The sequence below is a fragment of the Myotis yumanensis genome, unplaced genomic scaffold (assembly GCF_028538775.1).
Source record: "Myotis yumanensis isolate MYYU_CA2020_CCGP unplaced genomic scaffold, mMyoYum1.0.hap1 SCAF_11, whole genome shotgun sequence".
Taxonomy (NCBI): Eukaryota; Metazoa; Chordata; class Mammalia; order Chiroptera; family Vespertilionidae; genus Myotis; species Myotis yumanensis.
In genome coordinates this window covers 10,753,760-10,779,336 of record NW_027223762.1, presented here as the reverse complement: position 1 = coordinate 10,779,336, position 25,577 = coordinate 10,753,760, and the positions used below count along the sequence as shown (strand labels likewise).

General features: G+C 36.1%; 1 protein-coding gene across 4 annotated transcripts in view; it reads left to right on the top strand.

Moving 5' to 3' along the window:
• ASXL2 (ASXL transcriptional regulator 2) overlaps nt 1–25,577 on the top strand; it is a 78,659-nt gene that overhangs the window by 27,030 nt on the left and 26,052 nt on the right. For 2 of the 4 annotated variants that reach the window (XM_070428813.1, XM_070428814.1), the window contains exons 3-7: nt 7,557–7,665; nt 10,949–11,096; nt 17,961–18,076; nt 20,356–20,482; nt 22,030–22,173. In XM_070428813.1, the coding sequence (XP_070284914.1) occupies nt 7,557–7,665; nt 10,949–11,096; nt 17,961–18,076; nt 20,356–20,482; nt 22,030–22,173 (644 nt within the window). Of the gene's footprint in view, nt 1–7,556; nt 7,666–10,948; nt 11,097–17,795; nt 17,880–17,960; nt 18,077–20,355; nt 20,483–22,029; nt 22,174–25,577 lie in introns of those variants that run through there. The other 2 variants (XM_070428812.1, XM_070428815.1) reach the window with 2 other exon arrangements.

Genomic DNA, 25,577 nt, shown 5'->3' with positions numbered 1-25,577 from the left:
CCCCACCTCTTCTTATGTAAAATTACAGCAAAGACAATAAAGTCAGCGTTCTCAAATGATCTGCTTTGGGGGAAATTATTATTCCCCCAAAGCAGATAATTTGACTATTTGCCAAGCTAAGTTGCCTTGAGGTGATTTCATTAGAAAGAGCTCAGTTTAAGAATGAAGAACATTATGAAATTGGTACCATATTTATATAAGTTTGGCTTAGATACCTTTGAGTTTAGTCTGCATTTTCTTTATCTGCTAGTTGCAATCTGCTTTCAAGCCCACAAACCTTGTAAGGATGTCAAAAGGACTAATAAGCAACATCAAAAAAACCAAAATGCTTGGATATTGGCAGAAAATATTCCTATTCATTGTTCTTGAGCTTCACAATGAGTTCCATTATGGATCAAAGGGAAGCTACTAAACCTTAGGGTCCATAGCTGATGGCTTTAGGATGGCTCCTTAGAAATTGAAATGCATGGGAAGAATATTAAAGAAGGGGGACTGTTCATTGTACCCACATTTATGTGTAAATTATTGTAATAGTTTTATTCTGCCACACAAATAAAGTACTGCAACTGTTATCTGAAGTGGTGTAGGTTGTATAGCTGAATTTAATTGTATATTGTTAGATACAGTGATATTTTGGCCTAAGGTAAATTCTGAAGGAGAAATTAATGTTTTATGTAGCAAAGCTGGGGAGGGTGCTAATTTGAAAAATTATGGACAATGCTGGGAGGGGAAGGGAGAGTTTATATTTTGGCTTTATTGTTGCTTTATAAAGAGAAATTAAAAGCTCTTTTTTTCCCTCCTTTCATTTTCTTGGGGTGCATTCCAACTCCAGAAGGTAAGAAGTATTATTTTATTCTAAAGAATTATTATACAACTATAAAGCACTCTTTTACAAGTTTAATTGAACTTACCTTTGGATGCATGATTTTTACTTTATAAATTGATATAATTAGTCTAGAAATTTAGAGTGATGTTACTATATAAATGTTTTATTATATGTACATTTTTGTTCTTGCAGTTTACAAGCATTATTTGTCATAATTTTAGCAACTCAATTTATATTTAATTTTATTAAAATCATTTGATTTACTAGCATTGGAATACCTAGTATCCTGCAGATTAATGAAAATACTTATGATATTGGAAATGTGTTAGATAACATTTGCTTTTGTTCAGCACTTATATAATGTTATGCCACTTCCTTATGGTCTCTGTGGTTTCAGATGAGAAATTTGCCGTCATTTGAATTAGTGTTTCCCTGTAGGCAATGTGTTTTTTTCTTTCTACTTTTAAAATTTAAAAAAATTTTTACTTAGTGTTTAGAAATGTAATTATGATGTGTCTTGGTGTGTGGACTTTATTGAGTTTATCCTATTTAGATTCCCTGAGTTTCTTGAATATGTAGGTTTCTTTATCACTAAATAAAAGAAGTTTTCAGCCATTAATTCTTTAAATCTTTTTTCTCCTTTCCTTCTCAGACTCTGATGATATAAACTTTGAATCATCTATTATTATCCAACAACTCCTTGAGTTTCTGTTCAATTTTTTTCAGTGTTACTTTCTCTCAGTTGTTCACACTGGCAAATTTTATGCATCTGTCCTCAAGGTCATTGATTCTATTTTGTTATCTCCATTCTACTATTGAGCCCATCTAGCCAGTTTTGTGTGGGTTTTTTTTCATCTAGCAAGTTTTTACATTTCTTATACTTTTCAGTTCCATAATTCTATTTGTTTATAGCTTCTATTTCTTTGCTTATATTTGCTGTTTTTTAATTTGTTTCAAGAGAATGTATAAGTGTTTGTGGAAACATTTTTATGACAGCTGTTTAAAAATTCTTGTCTTATAATCTCAACATCTGTCTCACTGTTGGCATCAGTTGATTGTCTTTTCTCATTTAGGCTGTGATTTTTCCTGGTTCTTAGTATGATGGGTGGCCATTATTTTTATTAATCTTGGATATTTTAGCTATTGTGTTATGAGATGTTGGGTCCTATTAAGTATAAATCTTTTATTTAGGCAGGCATTCACACTGCTCAGGTTTACCTTGTCAGTCCTGGACTCTTGAGGTAGACTGTGGTCTTGTTTTATCTGGTGACACAGAGGCTCCCAATGATCTTTGCAGTTGCTTTCTGAGGGGGGCGGAGTTGGCTGCCTTATGCCTCTAGATGTGGGAAAAAGGGAGTCTCCAGCCTATGGGAACAGAGAGGCTTCCTGAGTCAGGTGCTTGTGACAGGACCCCTGCTGGGTTGCTTAGCATTTTGGGGGCTGGTAGTCCCAGGTCCACAAGGACAAAGAGGCTTCCCGGGCTGGGCTGCTTCTTGTGGTCAGATCCCACTTGCTGGTGTTACCTTGCTTCTCCTATTTTAGTCTTTATTTTTGCTGCTTGAGGTAAGATAATTCCCTCAGTCAAAGCCATTTAATTATATAAGCTTTACTGTAACTCTTAAGTTACTTCTATGAGTTGGAAAATGCTAGAAATTGGTAAAATTAAAGGATCAATTGACTCCTTAAAAGCTCTGAATATTGATGTAAGTGGCTATGTCAAGACTGACAGCTATTATTCAGACACAGAACATAATTGGAATAAATAGCTTTGCTGTTAGATGTATAAACTATTGCTAAATGAACAAGAAATACCAAATAGGGCAACGATATAAGATCTCAACAAAGTCTTAATTTTTAATGTATTTAAATCTATTAAATTTTATTCTATCTCCAGCTCTTTGTTTCAGAACTATGTACATAGCTTATATTGACACATATTTTATTTTTGTTTTCCACACCAATACTTCTTTTAGCCCAAATAGTATGTCCTCATATACAACCGTCTATACCTCTTTAGTTCAGAGACATGTGGTTTTTAGGAACTTGACCCATCCAGTTAAGAAATGTTAGCATCTTGATCAGTTGGAATACAGGCAGTTAATATTTCTTTATATGCAGTAGTTACAAGGTGACCTTTTAGGAGCATTATATTTCTCTTAAAGTCTATTTTTTCTTTTTATGTCTTATTCTTATAAGATTGTAATGCAGGATGCTCTTAGTGAACTAATCATGGAAATGGTTATGGACTGAGGTAGGATTCAGGTACTTTATGCACATGATCTATTTAACCTAAAGAAACCATCTGAAGTCTTTATTTCATAGATAAAGACGTTGAAGCAGTGAGGAATTGCATAACCAGTTAGAGATAAAACTTGAACCCTCATCTGTCTGACTCAGAAACTTAAGTGGTGCTTCTGTTGCCTCACTTTTGAGTAGGATCAGGACATTGGGTAAGGTTCTTGAACTGCTTTGTATTTCACTTCAGGTGAAAAGTTATGGTGTTCTCTAAACTCTCTAAAACTAGAGTTTGTGATTATCTAAAAATTGAACCTTATTGTTCCATATATTTACTTTAAAATGAAACATAATCACTGGACTCTTTTTTTTTTTCCAAACAGTTTTGCTCACATCTTACTGGTAGTAGGCAACCTATGCTTTTTAAAAAATAACAGTGGAAAAAAAGACAATAATGGGAGAATGAGTGAAGATTTACAGTGAAGTATTAAGAGGACAGAGAGAATATACAAGCAATTTTCCAAAGAACTTTTTTTCGGTTTCTTTTTATGACTTCCCTCTCCAGGCTATTTCTAGATTGCTCTCTTATTTGTTGTGTTTCACTGGTCTATTAATACAGACCTCTCATTGTGGGGTCCCAATTGGGCTTTTCCAAAAATGCCTGTTGAAAATTTCCCTTCATACCCTTTTCTCTCTCTCCAATGGTTTCACTATCATTTGTTTCATGGTATGTTTATGGACGAAAACAGTTTGAAGAAACTAATTCTTTAAAGTATGGGTGAGTCAGATGCTACTTTTTGAATTTAAAATCTATATTTGTTATTTCTTTTTAAAAAGTAGATTAGTTGTTAACCAAATGGACTTCTTAGAAGAATTGCAGGTGGTAAGATCAATGAAAAGCTAGGAAAAGGTTTTAATGAAAGAGTTTATAATAATACAAAGATTTTTAGTGAATCAAAAACCTATTAAGTCTATTTATTAATTTAGTGATCCTTAAACTCACTATTTTCCAACATAAGGGTGTGTTGAGTTCAGTTTTGTTCTGTGTGCTGTCAGGTAAGCGTGCCATAAAAATCAGTTCTAGCTTTTAAAGCTCTCTGTGTTGAATTTTTAGTTTGTGTGTGGATAATGATAACGGCTGGGTGTGTATAGGTATATGTGCAAGAGTATCATGTGAATGAAAGAGACTTAAAAGTTTATTATTTTTTTACATTTAAAGTTGACCTGAAAGAATGCATTCAAGTATCTGCAAGGGGAACTAGATGACTCCACTTTTCTTTTATTCTTGAAAGTCTGAGTCTTTAACCCTATTGAAATTCAAGGTATTAAGCTTTGAAGGATATAGAGTGTATAGCAGTTCAGTCAGAGATAGGGAAGCTAATGAAGGTCTAGTTTTGACAAAGCTATTATATTGGAGGGAGTACAGAAAAAATGAACAAGAGATTGGGATTAAAGTAGAGATTAGGCAAAGTAATCTATTGCAGGAGAAAATATCTCTAGGATTAAACAAGTTAGAGTCTTAGACCAATGAAGTTCTTTATCAAAGGCTTAAAATGGGGGTTATAAATATTAGAAGACACTGGTGAATTATGAGGGTGGACTATAAAAGTTCATTATATTAATATCTTTAGATTGGTTGCAGGAAGGAATGCCAGTGATGAGAGACCCAAATTTTGAAAAGTAGTAGACTTCAGGGTTTTATGAAGAGTCTTAAAGTGTTTGAAGGGGGCTGTCAGATGGATCTTCTATTTCTTTTTTAAAGTCCGATCCGGTAGTTTTCTAAGTACAGGTCTTTTACCTCCTTGGTTAAGTTTATTCCTAGGTATCTTTTTGTTGTTGTAATGGTAAATGGGATTTTTGTTTGTTTGTTTGTTTTTAGTTTCTATTTCAGAGAGTTCATTATTAGTGTATAAAAATGCCATCAATTTCTGGATGTTAATTTTGCACCCTGCTACTTTTCTGAGTTCATTTATTAAATCTAGAAGTTTTTTGGTGGAGTCTTTTGGGTTTTCTATGTATAGTACCATGTTATCTGCAAATAATGACAGTTTTATTTCCTCCTTTCCAATTTGGATGTCTTTTAGTTTTTTCTTCTTATACTGCACACAAGAATAAACTCAAAATGGATTAAAGACTTAAATGTTAGGCTCAAAATCCTAAAAATCCTAAAAGAAAACATAGTAAAATCTGGGACATTTCTCGTAGCAATATTTTTTCTGATATATTTCTTGAGGCAAGGGAAACAAAAGAAAAAACACATGGACCCTCGCCGGTTTGGTTCAGTGGATAGAGCATCAGCCTGTGGACTTAAGGGCCTCGGGTTCGATTTTTGTCAAGGGGCACGTGCCGTGGTTGCAGGCTCCTTCCCAGCCCTGGTCGGGGCTCATGCAGGAGGCAACCAATTGATGTGTTTCTCTCACATCAATATTTCTCTGTTTTTCCCTCTCTCTCCCACTCTCTAAAAAATCAATGGAAAAATATCTTGGGGTGAGGATTAAAAAAAGAAAAAATAAACAAATGGGACTATATCAAACTAAAGAGTTTTTAGCACAGCAAAGGAAACCATTAACAAAATGAAAAGACAACCCACTGAATGGGGGAACATATTCATCAATGATACATCTGAGAAGGGGTTAATATACAAAATTTATAAAGAACTTATAAAACTCAACACCAAAAACAACAATAAACAACTCAATTAAAAAATGGGCAAAAGACCTGATTAGATAGTTCTCCAAAGAGGACATACTGATGGTCAATAGACATATGAAAAGATGCTCAACGTCAATAATCATCAGAGAAATGCAAATTAAAACCACAATCAGCTATCACCTCACACCTGTCAGAATGGATATCAATAAGTCAACATACAAGAAGTGTTGGTGAGGATGTGGAGAAAAGGGAATCCTTGTGCACTGTTGGTGGGAATGCAGATTGGTGCAGCCGCTGTGGAAAACAGTATGGAGTTACCTTAAAAAATTAAAAATGGGCCCGGCCAGGTGTGGCTCAGTGGTTGAGCGGCAACCTATGAACCACAGGAGGTGACAGTTCAATTCCCGGTGAGAACACATGCCCAGATTGCCAGCTCCATCCCCAGGGTGTGTGTGGGGGGGTGGGGGAGGTGCAGGAGGTAGCCAATCAATTGTTCTCTCTCATCATTGATATTTCTATCTCTCCCTCCTCCTTCTCTGAAGTCAATACAAATATAAATAAATAAATAAATAAATAAATAAATAAATAAATAAATAAAGGAACTGCCTTAAGACCCAGCAATGCCACTTGGGGGAATTTATCCAAAGAAACCCCAAACACTTAATTTGAAAGAATTTATGTACTCCTTTTTTCATTGAAGTGTTATTTGCAATAGCCAAGATTTGGAAACAGCCCAAGTATCCATTAATAGATAAGTGGATGACAAAGCTGGGTACATTTACACAATGGAATACTACTCTGTTGAAAAAAGAAAAAAAAATTTACCCTTTTGACAGCATGGATGGACCCGGAGAACATTATGCTAAGTGAAATAAGCCAGTCAGAGAAAGACAAGTACCATATGATTTCACTCATATGTAGAATTTAATTAACACACTGAACTACCAAGCAAAATAGAAACAGACTCATAGAGAGCAAGCAGACAACTCTGGTGGTGGTGGAGGGACAGCAAAATAGAAAGAAAAAGAGAACTCATGGACATGGACACAAGTGGTGATTGCAAAGTGCGGGGGTATAGGTGGAGATGGAAGGGAGCATAGAGGGGATAAATGGTGATGGAAAAATAAAATAAATAAAAATAAATTTCAGAAAGAAAAAGAAATAAACATTTCTCAGACATACCTATAAAAAAAAGAAGAGAAATATTCCAAAGCCTACTTTTAAGTGATCTCATAATAGGTCCAAATACAAGAGATCAGCACAATATATACATATATGGAATCATGTTGTACAGCTGAAACTATTTGTCAATTATATTGGGAAAAAAATACAGGAGACCATGGAAATGTGTTTGTCTCACAACTCAGATTTAGTCTGGTGCAGCAGTTGGCAAGGAGATTAATATTTTTCATTTGAATCTGTGTGTGTTCTTCTCCCCTCTATTTTACTTTTGGACAGTTATGGTAGAGTTTGTGCTAAATGAAATAGTGTCTTTTAGAAAGAATTCAGCTTTAGTGAGTTATAATTGACAAAACTTTAAGTGAAATAGAATCTTTACACATTATTTGTGATACTTTCATGAGATAAGTTTTTCTTGGCTTAAATGTTAGATACTAATGAGGATTAAGAAACGTAAGGAATTATTTTTTGTTTAGATAATATGAGAATGAGCCTCTACATCCATTTTCTCTGTTCTAGCCTCTCAGTAGATTGATGGACTTTTTATAGTTTTATAAAATGTGTTTATGTTAAATGAGTGTTGATCAGGTAATTTTATCTTAAGTCTGTGTTACATTGGATATTCAGAGATAGACACTAACTAATCATTGTGTTTTTTTTGCAGTGGGACTTCCCCTCTTGCATGCCTGAATGCAATGTTGCACACAAACTCCCGAGGTGAAGAGGGCATCTTCTATAAGGTTCCAGGCAGAATGGGAGTATATACTTTGAAGGTAAATATTTTTGAAGTCATTTAAAAAGTAAATCATGAAGTGACTACATATAAATATTTGCATCATAGAGGACAGAATTCTGTTTTTGAAGAGGTAATATTTTTGGCCCTGTATTCAAAATATTTTCTTTTTAGTAATCTGTAACTATCTAGGTAAATCAGAGAAGAGAAATCAATTTATTTTTTATTGTTTATGATAATATTATCTTGGAAGGATGAAATGAAAATGTCTTTCAGAAACTTTTTCAAGGGCCTCACATTTGAATAATGAGTGATACAGCCTTGATGCTTTGTAGTACCTTCTCATTTAATTCTCCATTACAATTTAGAGTTATGGTTATTATTATAATGGAGAAAGCCAAAGTTCAAAAGATGGGATTTTCTTGTGGGCCAAATACCATCAGAATCAGAACCCAGATCTGACTGAATTTCCAAGCCCATGTTCTTTTTACCATAGCGGGCTTAGTAATTTTTAATTCTTACACTTGAGAAGGGACCTTGACCTATTGGTGTCCTTTTCTGAATGAGCTTGAGTAAAACAGAATAGTTTGAGTAAAACAGAATTTATTAGTTTAGATAACTGAAAATTCTAGGGAAACTCAACCTTGATTCAGGAGCTCAAATGATATCAGGGATTGGTAACAATAGATAACAGGGATGTTATCAGGTCTCTCCACTTTATTTTGGCTTCGCTCTTAGCAGGCACTTTGCTCTTTTGTACATGACTCCACTCTGCAGGCTGTAAGTCTGGAGAGAAAAGAGTCTTAGGAACTAAAGCAGGAGACTTCAGTTAGTTTTGATTTGGCTTAATTATTTAATTAGTTTGGCTTGGCTCATGTGTGTATACCTCTTACCTCTTAAACTTTATGCTATAATCATAGTATTCTCAGTGGTTGTACATCGCCCATTAACATAAAAAGATCTAATTTATCTATAATACCTCCTTTTTATGCATTTTGTTAACTTCCTGGGATTATAGGGCTATAGCACCATATGGAGTTGTTTGCATTTCTTTTAGGTTTTAGCGTTCTAGACTTTCCGTATTGTCAATAACGTACTCCATGCTGGACATTGTAGAGGCAATCAAGAAGGATAAATGGGATCCCTGAGCTCTTGATGTTCACATAGTTATTGAAATAATTGTACATTGACAACATTTAACTGTGACATAAAGTATACTGTACTATAAAGTATTGTGATGATATAGAGAAAGATTAATTTTGAATAAAGGAATCTAGAAAGTTTTTGTGTGTTGGTTTGTTTAGTTTTTTAAACTTGTAAGATTTGAGTTGAACTTTGGCAGATAAGTAATGTAAAGAGGGCCTTCCAGGACAAGGGAATAGCTTAAGCAAAGGCACAGCTAGAAGGATTCAGAATGGATTTGAAAGTAGAGTAAATTGGAGTGGTTAGGCCATAATCTGTGTGTGGACTAGTGATAGGAGTCAGGGGTCGGGTAAAAGGTAATGATCAGACTTTGGAGGCTCTTGAAAACCTGAGGGAGGTGGGGAAGAGGTGAGTATGTGTGTTAAGAAGATGGCAGTTTTTTTCAGGACAATAGCATGATCAAATCCATATTTAGGAAGATAATTAGATAGGGTATGTTTAAGGGTAAAGCAGGAAAATGTGTAAAAAATATGTTATTGTTGTTTGAAAGAAATAATTGGCCTGAAATACAAGAGTAGTAAAAGAGATGGAGGCAAAGAAGTTAGTTATATTTGTATTCGAAATACTTGCTGAACCTGTAGGTCAAAAAGTATGGCTGACAACTGTAAAATTTGTCCTGCATTTTGAAGGAAAGAATAGAAAAATATGGGGTGTGTATTCTAACGAAGTGTACAACCTGAGAAATGGCACTTGGATATAAACATAAGTGGAAAAGAGCAGTTCTTTACTAGATCAGAGTTTTCGAGTGTCAGTTGTAGGTAGGTGGGTTACATGTCAGAATTATTTTTATCTGATTAGAAAAATAATATGGGAAAATAAAAAATATATTGAGAGGAAAAAGAACCATCTGTATGTAATTTTATAACTTAGAAATAACATTAGTTATTTATATGTGTATATTTTTATGTACCACATAAATTCATAAAAGCTGATATTTACCGAGCTCTTATCATATGCCAGGCACAATTTTTCATTTATTAACTCATTTAATTTCAGAGTGATCTTTTTTTTTTTAAAGATTATTTTTTTAAAATATATTTTATTGATTTTTTACAGAGAGGAAGGGAGAGAGATAGAGAGTTAGAAACATCGATGAGAGAGAGACATCGATCAGCTGCCTCCTGCACATCTCCCACTGGGGATGTGCCTGCAACCCAGGCACATGCCCTTGACCGGAATCGAACCTGGGACCTTTCAGTCCGCAGGCCGATGCTCTATCCACTGAGCCAAACCGGGTTTTGGCTCAGAGTGATCTTTTAAGGAAGGTACTGTTATTCCTATCTTATAGACAGGGAAACTGAAGCATGAGAGGTTAAGATTTTGATGTAGGGATACACAGTTAGGAGAAGATAAAGCCAGAATTCAAACCCAGAAAGTCTTAAGTTCCTAGTTGTTGATCTTACAACTGTCCTCTTTTATCTCTCACATACTGTGCTGACACAGGTATCCTTTCTGACTAACATTCCACAATCCAGTGTAGAAACCAAAGATTCATGTGATTTTAAAAAAAATAAAGATTTCTTTTGTATTTGATTCTTGATGGTTACTAACCAATATTTGGGAAAAAATTGGATTCAAATAATGGACTATCTTTTGCTACCCAGACTCTTGATTGAATTCACAGTACATAATGGTACTAATATATACACAAATATACATATATGTATATATATATGTAATATATATATGTATTATATATTACATGGATGATGCATGCACACATGCTTTATGAAATTTTTATTATATAGGGTTTTTTTAATCCTCAACTTATATTTATCTGATATATATATATATATATACACACACACACACATACATACATACATACACACACACACATACACGAAGTTCTTGTCTAATTTAAGTCTCTGTGTTGTGCCTACATATGATTGGCATGTAAAATTTTTACCTTTGGATATAGATTGAAACATTTAGCTACTTTGATCCAAAAAAGAGATGACTGGGATTCAGAAAATTTTATTGGTTCTGCTGTTGAATCCTTTAATACAAAAAAATTAATCCACCCAGTTGAGTTGCAACAATGGGTATCAAAGACTTAATGTAACTTCTGTTTGCTGAATTGGTAATGATTAATCCTAATTGGATGCTTACATTTTCAGAAAGATGTGCCGGATGGGGTGAAAGAGCTATCGGAAGGTTCAGAAGAAAGCAGTGATGGTCAGTCAGATTCCCAGAGTTCTGAGAACAGCAGCAGCAGCAGTGATGGCAGCAACAAGGAGGGGAAAAAGAACAGGTGGAAAAGGAAAGGTAAATGCACCTGATGCATTAAAAAGTACTGTCGGATAAATGCCTTGTTAGTAGTTCCTCTTTTTTCAGAACCTCAATCTGTTAGTCTCCTTCCCTTACCCTTTAGATCAGTACTGTCCAATAGAATTTCCTTCTGTCATGGAAGTGTTCTGTATCTATACTGTCCAACGCAACAAAATAGCCACTAGCTACATGTGTCTATTGAGCACTTGAAATATGGCAAGTGTGACCAAGGAACTGAATTTTAAATTTTATTTTAACTTAAATTTCAATAGCCACTTATGGCTAGTGGCTACCACATTGGACACTACGGCTCTAGCTTTTACCTGGGTTTATTTTCAGCTCTTGGCCATCTATAGCCTGTTTTCGGATACTCTGATTTTATTTACCCCATTAATCTTCTCTTCTAAAATTTGAACACTTATTACTCTAACAACTCTCTCCTTACTAAGAAAAGAATGCTTTTCCTTTCTATTAGCAAAGACTAAATTTAGTGTGCTAGCCTTTGCTCTCATCCCCTGCTTGATGTCTGCTTCATAGTTTACCCAAAAACTTTCTTTAAGGAACAGTGTCTTGTGCTACAGCTTCCCTGACATGAATTTTCCATTTAAGGGTACATATTATTACCTATTCTTGCTAATTATCTGTAGCTTCTTGTCAGAGTCTTGAAGAGGGCAAATTGTTTTTGTACCAAAATATTAATAAATTTAGCTATACATGGTAAGGCAGTTTTTAAACAAACCATGGTGATTCCTTTTTAAGTACTGATACAAGGCTTTTTTTACTCTGGACTGATTTTACATAGCAAAATAGACATCTAATAGTTTTCCTCTTAGGTTTAAGTTTTAGGTGAGCTGTCTTTGGATCTAGAAACTAAGAGTTTGTTTTTTGAAATACTTGACTCATTAATTTTAAGTTCCTTTAGAAGTATTGATGTAGAACTGTATCAGAAAAAGTCTTATTTATCCTCATCTAGTTAATGTGTATGCTAGTCCTGGAGAGAATTGAGATAATTGGTGGAATCATGTGAGTTCTCTGGTATGGTTACGACACATGCAATTGGGGAAAATTTGGAATTGTGAGGATTTTAGCTTTTAAGATCACAACCACTTGAACCACAACCCAGACCTCAAATTTTGGGAATGAGTGGAATAAAGGCGAGACAAAGCCAGGACCTGTTACTAATATTCTGATACATATTTTTAAAGCAACCCCTGTCAATAGTGAAAGGAGGTATCGTCCAGGCCTATATTCCTTATGCACTAAGGACCTTTTTTGGAAGGGTAGAGCTGAATGTATTAAAAGTTCTGTCCCTCCTCTGTGCCTCCCCAGTTTCAACTTTTTAAGTTTAGAAATTGTTGATATAAGATTAGGAAACAAGCAAAGTCATCAGGCTAGAGCAGTGGTTGGCAAACTCATTAGTCAACAGAGCCAAATATCAACAGTACAACGATTGAAATTTCTTTTGAGAGCCAAATTTTTTAAACTTAAACTATATAGGTAGGTACATTCAACTTTAAATTCAACTTTTAAATTCATGGTTTTCGTCTTCCGTTTTTCTTTGCTTCTTCTTTGTAGCCATCTCAAACAGGGCACCTAAAAAATGTTTCATTTTATAATAATAAAGCCACCAACACAAAAGAATTACAATTCTTAAATTGATGACAAAAATACCTGTAGGATTTGCAGCTGGTTGGAAAAATACAGGTAACTTTATGCTTCGAGTAGGTACTTTTGTCACCCGTGCGCGATTTGTGGACCCGACTAGCACTAACCACTGCACAATGAGACTGCTGACTGACTGGCTCACTCAACTCTGCATGAATTGCACATGCCTCCCTGGCTGCGTATCCCCCAGCCCGCCTGCACCGAGTCTCCCGTTGCCCGACCGACCGACACCCCCCACTTCTTCTAACGCCATTTCTTCAAAATAGACTCGCCCAGGCCGAAAACCGACTTCTGCGCATGGGCCACGAAGTTTCAGTCTCACTGTACGTGCGCGCATGTGGTATTTTTGTGGAAGAGCCACATTCAAGGGGCCAAAGAGCCGCATGTGGCTCTCGAGCTGTGGTTTGCCAGTCACTGGGCTAGAGAAACAGTTAGCAAGATTCATAATGTCTAGATGTGGTTGGAAACAGGGAAAGCAGTATTAAAGAAGTCCAGGCTTCCCTGACTGATTTGGCTCAGTGGATAGAGCATCGGCCTGCAGACTGAAGGGTCCCAGGTTCGATTCCGGTCAAGGGCATGTACCTTGGTTGCAGGCACATCCCCAGTGGGAGGTGTGCAGGAGGCAGCTAATCGATGTTTCTCTCTCATCGATGTTTCTAACTCTCTATCCCTCTCCCTCCCTCTGTGAAAAATCAATAAAATATATTTTAAAAAAAAAGGTCAGACTAATAAACTGGAAACAAAATCATGGTCTTGGAAGTCTTGACTTTTCATTAGCCACATATGCTACAGTAGCTGTTTTAAGTAGTGGCTGTACAATGTTGTTAAAAGTTGTCTCTAAGAATTTAAGGTAAATGTATTATGATACAGGAAGATCTAAGAAATAACAAAAGAACCCCATTGTCAGTAGCTTATGAGGTAGATTAAAATAGCATAACCTTGCCCAATACTCAGCATCTATAATAATAAGTGTAATATGCTAATTAGACTGGGCGTCCTTCTGGACGACCTTCCGGACGAAGGCTGGGCTGTGAGGGAAGCCCGGGTCCCAGGTGCCAGAGGGAAGCCGATGCCGGTAGCCAGGGGAAGGAAGGCCTACTCTTGCACAAATTTCGTGCATTGGGCCTCCAGTAATAATAGAAGATACTAACAGCAAGGTAATAGCAAAATAAAAATTGTGGTTCAGATAAATTGTTTTGAACTGCCTTTGATTCATTCCTTTTCTAGAACTTACCACAATATTGAATATTCATCCTTGGTTTATACTACAATGAAATGTTCCATCAAGATCTTTTCTGATTGTAGGTAGTGTGTTAAAATGAGAGTAGAATGGGCCGTATGTGGTGTTTGGAAGGTGGAGATGAGAGTTAGACATGATGTCATATAGAATTCATGTTTACTCTAGCAGCTCTGATATTCTTAAGAAATGGATAAATGCTGGGCTACAAATAGTGAAGAATGATTTAATCTTTCATTAATGGGTCACACATGGTATAGATATGAACATTTTAGGTATATGTTATATATATATGAATGTTCTTGTAGTCCAGTGAAATTAAAGTGGAAAATCTGTAGTTAGCAGTGATAGGAGCCGCATGCAGCAGAGCAGCTCTAAATCAGTTGCAGTTATTAATGAAGGTAAAGCAAAATAATTGTGCCTATTCCTTTTTCTTATTTAGGGCTTTTCCTCTCAATCTGACATCACTTTATTTCAAATTCATTGTAAGACAGGAAGAACATTGAGATAGTATCAAAACCCACTTCCTTTTATGTTCAAAAATAAAGAGCTCTGACAGCAAAACTGATACTTCTAGTTGAAAATTGATAGAAACTCTCTTGATATAGTTGTACCTTTCAGCCAAATAGGAATAGAGAACAGAACTTTGAAATTCAGCCCAGTATTAGAACTAGTTTATTAATTTCCATGTAAAGTGGAAGAACTTAGAAGCTTGTAGTATTTAGTTCTTAATTTTCAGACAGGAAACAATGTTCAGAGAAGAATTTTATGAAATTCCAAGCCAAGGTAAGGTCGAATGACTCCAGAAAAATGATTAAAATCAACTTTTTCTGTTGCTTTTTTGGTAGGATCATAGCTAAGTAAGTCTATGTCTTTTCCCCAAAATAAAATATAAATACTGCAGCATGAAGCAACTGCAGAAATATTTTTTACCTTCTAAAAGAAACAAGTTTTTCAGATTTTAGTCTGCTTTTAAAGTGTCTTAAGAAAAACATTAAATGTGAAATGTATCTTTTCACCTACAAGAAATTACTAGTTCTTTCCAGGAGCATGACCTAATGTTAATTTTACTGCTTGTCCAGAACTATTTTAAATCAGGAATTTGCTATATATTGTGTTTTTAGTTGAAATACCATAGTCCTCCCTGTCCTCTAACATTTATATATATATGTTAAGTTGCTGAATGGGGATGATTATGTATAGAAATATCTCCTTTAAAAAGGATACTAGGGAGAAAAACTCCTTTGGGCAAAGTTAACTTATGTGGGGAGAGACCTTTGGGAGAGATGTTCTCTTTCTCTTTTGGAGTGGTTGGTGGCTGAGTTGGGAGGTTTTAGCTCTGTCATGTATTAAAGATGGCTACACTATTAGGACTTGGATAATTAGGGTACCCAGAAGCAAGGGAAGGTATTCAGGTATGGCCTCTCCATGTTTGATTATGGGACTGTTTGAATATCACGAGGAGCTAGTCTGCCCAGTTTGGAGTAGACTACACTTGCTGTGGGAAGAAGGGGCTTAGAGCGGTAACGGTCTTCTCCTGGAAATGAAATTCCCCTAAAAAAGACTGTCCTGTAAATAAGAACTTTCCCTCTAGAGAAGGATTTAACCTTTTTGAAGATTAAAACAATTTTGGAAACTTCACTTGCTATAATTGTTTTAACCATTAATCCTTCATCTATATAAAGCTAAGTTTTAATTTTTATATTACTGCTTCATTATTTCTGATACCATCTAATATTTCAGAGGGGCCCATTGAATGTTTTTAGAAGAAAATAAAATGTCAGTGATTATTTACTAAAGCTTTAAATTCAAATGTATTTAGTATGAATAGTCCATATCCTGTTCATGTTACTCAATATAATAACCATCCATTGAAATGGGAAATTCTCAGTGCTATAATATATCTGAAAAGCAGTATCTTCTGCACATATATTCAGTGAGTAGTACATAAATATTCAACAACCTGAAACTACTTTAGTAAATTATGCAAAACTGGCTTTAATGAGCACCAAGTTTTAAATGTTTTTCTGAAACCACTTTAGTTTTCTCCACTAGGTTGCTCTTTGATTTTTTGGGTAACATTTTTTGTTTTGTTTTTAAATCAAATAAGTAATGGCTGATCTTTTGACTAGAATTTGTTGATCTGTTGTTGTGTCTATGTGTTTATATGAAACATTGTTGTTTCTAACCAGATTCTAAATATGTTTTTAAATGAGTGCTTTTAATATGTTGAGCAGTTCACATTGGAGAACCAGTACATTGGAATATAATCTTGAGAAGTATTGTTTAGGTCATTCTTTATTTGCAAAGCTAAAGAAACATCTCTATTTAAACTATTTGCTACATTTAATCTTTTTCCATTATGTACCATTTCCCAGGTATTTGGGAGAACAATTCGAATAAGGTGTGGGTTCCACCCATATCTAGAGGTATAGAAATAAGCAGATAATTAGCAAATACTTAATAAGTAGCAAGTGTTTATGTTTATCATATTAGGACAGAATTAGAAAAGAGAGTAGCTTTACCATGGTTAGTATTATATGAGACATAGAAAGATTTAATATATTCTTCCCTTGAGAGTATAACTTCTCTTGAAGACTAGACATAGGGAAAGAAAATATATGTAAAGGCAAGAAGGTGGAAGTGTGTGTACAGTGTTTTCAAGAAACCATAGGAATAAAAGTTTGGCTGGAAGAGGGGATTTGTGGGGAAAAAAGAAGAGGAAAGAAGTTGGGATCAGACTGTTAATCTTTATTGCTAGTCTCCATTATTTATAGTTTGTAGGTGTACATAAAGTAATTTCTTAGGAAAATTAAGATATATAGTATGGATCCGAGAATGGCAACACTGCTGACTCAAATTTTCATAGCCACATACTAAGAGGAACAAGATTTTTGTTTATAATGCCTGCCCAGCATGGCTCGGTGGTTGAGCGTCGACCTATGCACCAGGAGGTCATGGTTCTATTGCTGGTCAGGGCACATGCCTGGGTTGCGGGCTTGATTCCTAGTTTGCGGCATGCAGGAGGCAGCCGATCAATGATTCTCTCTCATCGTTGATGTTTCTATCTCTCTCTCCCTCTCTCTTTCTCTCTGAAATCAATAAAAGTGTATTTTTTTTAAAAAGGTATTTGTTTATAGGCCTTTTTCTGTTGGTTTTATCCTCTTGTCTTTTCTGTTTGCTTTATCCACTTGTCCAGTTACTATCTGAGTTAATATACTAGCTTTGATTTATTTTTCTACCTAATAGAGTTTATATTAGTTCAGTTTATTTCTAACCATTGGTATATAGGGCAAAAGAATTCTTTTCCATTCTATTCTCTCATACCTCATTTTATTGCGCTTCACTTATTGCGCTTCACAGATGCTGCGTTTATGTTTTGTTAACCTACATTGCTTCCATTAGAGAAATCCTCAAGTGCCCTCTCAACCTAGTAGCCCTAAAACTGCTGACTTAAGAGATGTGGAAATATCAGTATTAAAGCTGTAGTAGAGTTTTTGAGGTGGAATGGCCTTATTGCCTTTATTTTAAAGATAGGGAAAACTGGGACCTATTCCATCAATCCAGGTTTCTTCCACTATATCATGTTGTTAGATTTACCTTAGGAACATACATACCGTCCAACAGGCTCTAGAATCTTTTCTAAGTTTATCTAATTTGGTGACTAATGGTTTATATTCTGCTTCCTGTTTCTTCAATCAATTCTTTTGAAAAATTAAAGAATGAAAAGGTATGAATACTAACACCCACCCCTTCCCCATCCTATCATCCTTCACTAGAGCTTTCTGAGGAAATAAACTGAAAAGGGAGGCTGTTTGCTGTAGAACTCCAAAAAGAAGATCCTTCCCAAAAGTGTTTGGTCACAGTTCTTAATACAGGTAGCAGAATATGATTGGGGAAGGCATGGTGCTTGATATCAACTCTGATAACAAATTTATCATTGTCATTTTCCTCCTTAGTATCATCTAGACTGTCACAGCCATCCTCTCCCCAGTCAGGTTGCCCATCACCCACAATACCAGCAGGTAAAGTCATATCTCCATCACAGAAGCACAGCAAGAAGGCACTAAAGCAGGTAATTATGCTAGTCTCTGTTTATCAGAAGTATAATCTCCTACATTAAAAATGCATGACTCTGGCAGCCATTAAAAATTTCTTGAAAGAATATTATGTTCTTTTAAGGAGAAGTTTCATGCAGTTTCCCAATTAGGATTTAATAATGTATGTATCTCTGTGTCATTGGTTTGTGGTATATACTCTTTTTATCACATTTTATGTGTTCCTAATTTGCTAACAGGTTTTTCTTTGTGTATGTGTTCATTTTGAAAATTATGAATAGTTGTTGAATTTTTCAGGTTTTCTTCAGTATTTATCGAGATAATCAGGTAGCCTTTTTCTTTAAATCTAGTAACATACAAAATTCCACAACTAGACTTATTTTTTATTGATTTCAGAGAGGAAGGGAGGAGAGAGAGATAGAAACATCAATGATGAGAATCATTGATCAGCTGTCTCATGCACGCCCCCCTACTGGGGCTCAAGCCCACAACCCTGTCATGTGCTCTTACTGGGAATCCAACTGTGACCTCCTGGTTCATAGGTCGATGTTCAACAACTGAGCAACACCAGCCAAGCTAGGTTTTTTTAATGCTAATCCATACTTAGCTCTCTAAAATAAACTGTATGTTTGTTATATATTTTTAAATATGTTATGGAATTTTCTTTTTTAATATATTAGCTTGGGGAAAATAGATTTTAGCTTGGATTTTGTTGGGAGTTTTTTTTTCTTTATGCTATCCAGAAACAATTTTGGAATCAAGATTCTTCTAGCATCCTAAACTAAATTGTGTAGTCCCCCCAGAATGTATACACACTTGAACAGCTGATAGCTCCATTGATGTTTCTTTCTTTTCAGATTTAACTTATTGGAATTAATAATTATTCAAAGTGTGTATACATTTTTTGGAACACCCTGTATTTTTCTAGGTTTCTGGGGAAATTTTGAGTAATTTATCTTTTTATTGAAAATTCTGTAAATCTCACTTTTTAAAATTGTTTTCCTAGCATTTCAGTTTTAATTTATTTTCTTTTACTAGTCTCTTGGTTTTCTGCTTGTGGAGCTAAATTTGGAAATTTATTTTTCTTAGAAAGTGATCCATTTCACCTGATTTTTTTCAAGTATTGGTATAAAGTTGTACATAGTATTCTTATATGTCTCTTTTTTGTTCTTCAGTGTTGTTCATTTATAATGTACTAGAGACCTGGGGCATGACATTCGTGCACTGCGGGGGTGGGGCGGGGGCGGGGAGGATTGTCCCTCAACCTGGCCTGCGCTGCCTCACAGTCCAGAACCTCTTGGGGGATGTCTGCCAAGGTGTCCTTAGCGCTGCCTTGGAGGCAGGAGAGGCTCCCAAAACCACTGCTGCACTCGCCAGCCGTGAGCCTGGCTTCTGGCTGAGCGACGCTCCCCCTGTGGGAGCACACTGACCACTAGGGGAAGCTCCTGCATTGAGCATCTGCCCCCGATGGTCAGTGCATGTCTTAGTGACCGGTCATACCACTGTTTGGTCGATTTGCATTTTAGGGTTTTATTATATAGGATTTTTTTTCACCCCCTCAATGCTGCTAGCCAATGGTTTGTCTATTTTATTGGGCTTTTCTAAGAACTAGCTTTTGATTTTTTGAAATGCAAATGGTCAGTAAGTAGAAAGTCACTAGTAGTTAAGAAAACATAAAAATAGTGGACTACTTTAATTCTCAGATCAGTATAAAAATCTTAATTATATCAAGCATTGGCAAGTGTGTGGGAAAATGGCTACTGTAGTTTGTCAGTAGAATATAAATTATTGTAGTTACTTAGGAGACAGATTTTGTAACATTTATTAAAACTTAATTTTTTATTTATTTTATTTTTAAAATATGTTTTTATTGATTTTAGAGAGTAAGGGAGAGGAAGAGAAAGAGAGAGAATCATGGATGAGACAGAGAAACATTGATCAGCTGCCTCCTGCATACCCCTACCAGGGATCATGCCCACAACCTGGGAATGTGCCCTGATCTGGATTTGAACTGGCAATCCCTCGGTGCATAGGAAGATGCTTAACCAACTGAGCCACACCAGCCAGGGTGTATTTATTAAAATTTTAAGTATATACCCCATAACTAAACAGTGGAACATTTTAGAACTAATATTAAGAAAAATACGTACACACACACATATATATATATACACATAAACACACAGAATAATATTTGCATTAAAGTTGCATGCTCTTTTCCACTTAATAAGTCATTTACTTTTTCTTATTACTGAAACAATTGTCTTGTTTCTCACAGTCAGTTTTCTCTTTCTAGGCTCTGAAGCAGCAGCAGCAGCGGAAGCAGCAGCAGCAATGCCGGCCAAGTATGGCCCTCTCCTCTAGTCAGCATCTCTCTCTGAAGGCTGTCAAAGCTGCCAGTGACTCTGTGACTGCCAAATCTGGTAGGTAGATGGGAGTGTCTTTTCAGTGGAAGTTTCTTTATTTTTATTATTTTATTTTATTTCTTAATTGAATTTATTGGGTTGACATTGGTTAATAAAATTATATGGGTTTCAGGGGAACAGTTCTATAATACATCATCTGTATATTGTATTTTGTGTTCACAACCACAAGTAAAGTCTCCTTCCACACCGTTTATCCTCCCCATTACCCTCTCTTGCGTCTCCCTATCCCCTTCCCCTCTGATAATCACTGTACTATTGCCTGTCTCTGAGGGGGGTTTTGTTTGTCTGTTCTGTTGTTTTTGCTTAATCTTTTCATCAATGGATGTTTCTTTTTCTGATCGTTTCATGTTGGTTTTCCAATTTGTATACTGTAGCATTTATTTTTAAATTATTATGTTTATTTACATAATTCTTGTACGGCCAAATCATTGACTTACTAGTAATCTTTCCAAGGTAAACAGAAAATTTATGCAAATATTCATGCAGTTATTAAAAAATACATAAGTGGGATTTGTATGTTAGAGTGAGATCTATGAGTAATGTAACTTCCAAGATGTCTTAGTAATATTTGGAAGCTGCTAATCAGTAACCTTAGAAAGCTGATATTTCCAAAAGATGCTCAAACTGAACTCTTCACAAATTACCTCCTTTAAAAAGAAAAGGTTTTGCCCAGCTGGTGTGGCTCAGTAGTTTAGCGTCAACCTATGAACCAGAAGGTCACGGGTTCAATTCCCGGTCAGGGCACATGACTGGGCTGCGGGCTCGATCCCCAGTGTGGAACTTGCAGGAGGCAGCCGATCAGTGATTCTCTCTGGTCATTGATGTTTCTATTTCTCTCTACCTTCCTCTCTGAAATCAATAAAAATATATTTAATAAAAAAAAATCAAAAGAAACTAAAAATATATGCAGCCTTTGAATTTCCATTGGACAGACCTGAAGGCCTTTAGATTTGTTGTTGTTATCGCTTACTTTGTTTTTAATCTAAACTGGTCTGGATATAGATTTTGTGTTTTTTTATGCAATTCATTTTGATGCCAGTTAATTATATGTGCCTGCCAGATTTAAACTGTGTCTTGCAGAACTTTGCATTTATGTTAAGAAGGAAATTTACCACCAAAAGCCAATAATGTGCTGAGAGGAAATAAGGGATTTTACCTTTTTTAAAAATATATTTTTTTATTGATTTTTTAAAGAGAGGGAGAAGGATAGAGAGATGGAAACATCAATGAGAGAAGAACATCATCGATCAGCTGCCTCCTGCATGTTCCCCTCTGGGGATCGAGCCCGCAACCCTTGCATGTGCCCTGACCCGGAATCGAACCAGCAACCTCTTGGTTCCTGGGTTGACGCTTAACTGCTAAACCACACCAACAGGACAGGATTTTACTTTTTTTCTAGGCTTAATTCTCAGACTCAGAACATATTTGCAAGGTCACCTTACCTCATATATAACTACTTTTAGTTAGTATTGAATGGTTTGTTTGATTAATTGATTTCTATCTATAACCTTAATGTCACCAGTCTTTTGTATATTTTTCCCTAGCAGTATGGGAAGGAAAGCAATCAGATGGACAGTCAAGCAGCTCCCAGAACTCAAACTCTAGCTTTTCTTCTTCAGTTAAAGTGGAAAACCCTTTGTTAGGCTTGGGAAAGAAGTCATTCCAAAGGTCTGACAGACTCCACACAAGTAAGTTAATTGACAAAGACTTCATGTTTTTATCAACTTATTTTATCAGCCCAGTGTCTGAAATTCATCAGCTACCTGGCTTAATTTTACTTCCTGTTCACCTATGAGGTCTTGACCATTTTCATGTCCCTCCTGTCCTTACCAAACTTTATTCAGAATAAGATCTGTTATCAGGCTATTTTTGTGGTTTATTTCTTTTTCTGATCATAAGTTGCTTTGTCTGGCATTATTTACATTTTATTTCTAACCGTACAGAAAAGGCTTATAATTAAACATGGCAAACTGAACGTTTTTTTCCTGCTCCCTCTTAATCCCACAAAAATGAGAATATGGAAATACAAAAGGGTGAAGAAAACAAGGAGATAGCCGATGGGTAGGCAATGTCAACAACTTTGAAAGATGAAAACTGGATGGGTATTTCATAGAGCTGAGTAGCAGATGCCAATAATAAGCAAGCCAGCTAAGGCTGTAGAATACCAGAAAGGTTCCAGAATTGGAGATATAAAGGATCAGGATAGAGAGGGTGAGGCATAGATTTGAAAAGAAGAACCTTCTTTAAGGCCCTGGCTGGGTAGCTTAGTTGGTTAAGAGCATCATCCCAGTACGCCAAGGTTGTGCGTTTGATCTCCGGTCATATAAAGCAACCAATAAATGCATAAATAAGTGAAATAACAAGTCAATGTTTTTTTCTCTCTTTCTTCCTCTCTTTCTAAAAATCAATTAAAAATAAAAAGTTAGTAAGAATCAGTTTGCCGAAACCGGTTTGGCTCAGTGGATAGAGCGTCGGCCTGCGGACTGAAAGGTCCCGGGTTCGATTCCGGTCAAGGGCATGTACCTGGGTTGCGGGCACATCCCCAGTAGGAGATGTGCAGGAGGCAGCTGATCGATGTTTCTCTCTCATCGATGTTTCTAACTCTCTATCTCTCTCCCTTCCTCTCTGTAAAAAATCAATAAAATATATTAAAAAAAAAAAAAAAGAATCAGTTTGATGCCTCACCCCCTAGTAGGAGATAGATTTATTTTGAAGTGAAATTAAGTCATATAGATTTCCAATTCAGAGATACTACACATAGCAGAGGGCAGACAATGAGGCAATGTACTGGAGTTCGGGAAATTAAATAAAATACAAATACTGAATAGTGATCCTCTTGTTTGGCTTCCAGAATGCTAGTAGTGAGGCATATTTCTACTACCACTAGTTCCTTACTAACTATGCTCCAGCAGGAGATTGGTGGATTGGTAACTAAAGAAATGGAATAACCTCAGAAAAAAATCTGCAAGCACATTTATAGACTCGCTACTAAACAGAAATCATCTTGGTGTTCTCCCGTCTACAAAACCCAACCAAAATTTTCAGTCAGCCTTTTTAAGTGCCTGTCTTTTAATTATGCCTACTAAGGATCACCTTTGAAGAAAATCCCATTGTGAGGACAGAATATGAAATATAGACTCAGAAGAAACAGGCGATTGAAGAAGAAAAAAATTTAAAACAATAACCTTTTAGAAAATATTTTTTTACTCATTTCTGAGAGAAAGGGAGAGCGAGAGAGAGATAGAAACATCAATGATGAGAGAGAATTATTGATTGGCTGCCTTCTGCACAACCCACATAGAGGATCGAGCCCCCAACCGGTGCATTTGCCCTAACTGGGAACCCAACTGTGACCTCCTGGTTTATAGGTTAATGTTCAACCACTGAGCCATGCTGGCTGGGCCAAATAACTTTTATTTAAAAAAATTTTTAATTGGATTTATTGGGGTGACACATTGGTTAATAAAATTATATAGGTTTCAGGTATACAATTCTATATTTTAAAACTGCAGTATCTATAGAAAGAACTTAAAGATGATATTGTACCCATGAAAGAATAAAATACTATATTAAATATCAAAAAATAGAGTTCTAGGATATTAAATAATGTGGTAGCAGAAATAAAAAACTATGATAGAAATACAAAACGTTAAAGGTGAAGAAATTTCTCAGAGCATAGGTAGGTCTAAGGCGAGTTTCATATGAGGAGGTAAGAAAATTAGAATGCTAATCTGTGCTGTCCAGTATCTTAAATAATAGGACTATCAGAAATAAAAAATAAATTGAAAGAAAGGTAAATAATCCTATCTAATAAAACCCTAATATGCGAATCGATTGAACACTGGAATGACTGGTCGCTATGAACTGACCACCAGGGGGCAGACACTCAATGCAGGAGCTGCCCCCTGGTGGTCAGTGCGCTCCCACAGGGGAGCGCCACTCAGCCAGAAGCCGGGCTCACGGCTGGCAAGTGCAACTGGCAAGTGCAGCAGCGGTGGTGGCAGAAGCCTCTGTGACAGCACTAAGGAGCAATGACCCGAGGGGTAGGGAGCAGCAAGTAGGCGGGCGGTAAGGAGCGAGGGGTTCTGGACTGTGAGAGGGATGCCCGCCTGCCGGCTTAGGCCTGCTTCCCACAGGGAGCGGGCCTAAGCCAGCAGGCGGACATCCCCTGAGGGATCCCAGACTGCAAGAGGGCACAGGCTGGGCTGAGAAATCTCCCAACCCCCAGTGCACAAATTTCATGTACCAGGCCTCTAGTAAGAGATAAAATACAAGAAAATTCGATAGACTTGAAAGCCACAGATTTCAGACCGGAAGTACATAATTGGTGTCAAGAAATATGAATAAAAGGAAACCTATTCCAAGTCACATTCTTTTGAAATTTCAAAACATCCAGGACATGAGATGATTTGCAAAAAATCTACAGAGAGAAAAAAATAATTCATTTATAAAAATTCAAGAATTGGCCCTGACTGGTTTGGCTCAGTGGATAGAGCGTCTGCCTGCAGACTGAAGGGTCCCGGGTTCGATTCCGGTCAAGGGCATGTTCCTGGGTTGCGGGCACATCCCCAGTAGGGGGCGTGCAGAAGGCAGCTGATCAATGTTTCTCTCTCATCGATGTTTCTAGCTCTCTATCCCTCTCCCTTCCTCTCTGTAGAAAGAATCAATAAAATATATTTTTAAAAAATTCAATAATTGGAATGGCAGACATCTCTGAAGCAACATAAAAGCTAAAAGATTGTATAGAAATGCTGACAAAATTATAAAGAAAAGCTATTCCACACTCATTTATATATTCCAGACCTTTCCAAACTATTACGTTTGAGAATAGAATTTCAGACAACTTTTTTTTTTCCAGACAACTTCTTTATAAAAATATGATTTGATTCCAGGTATGGTAATGAATTGGTGTATTTTTCTTAGAGATAGTATCTGCCATAAACTGAATATGCCCTTTGATCATTAATTCCATTGCCAGAGATTAAAAATACTCATTTATTACACAAATACTTGCAGAAGGTATACTAATATGCCAAGCACAGGTTTAGGGCCCTAGAGACGTGACAATGAATAGAACAAAATTTCTTCCTTT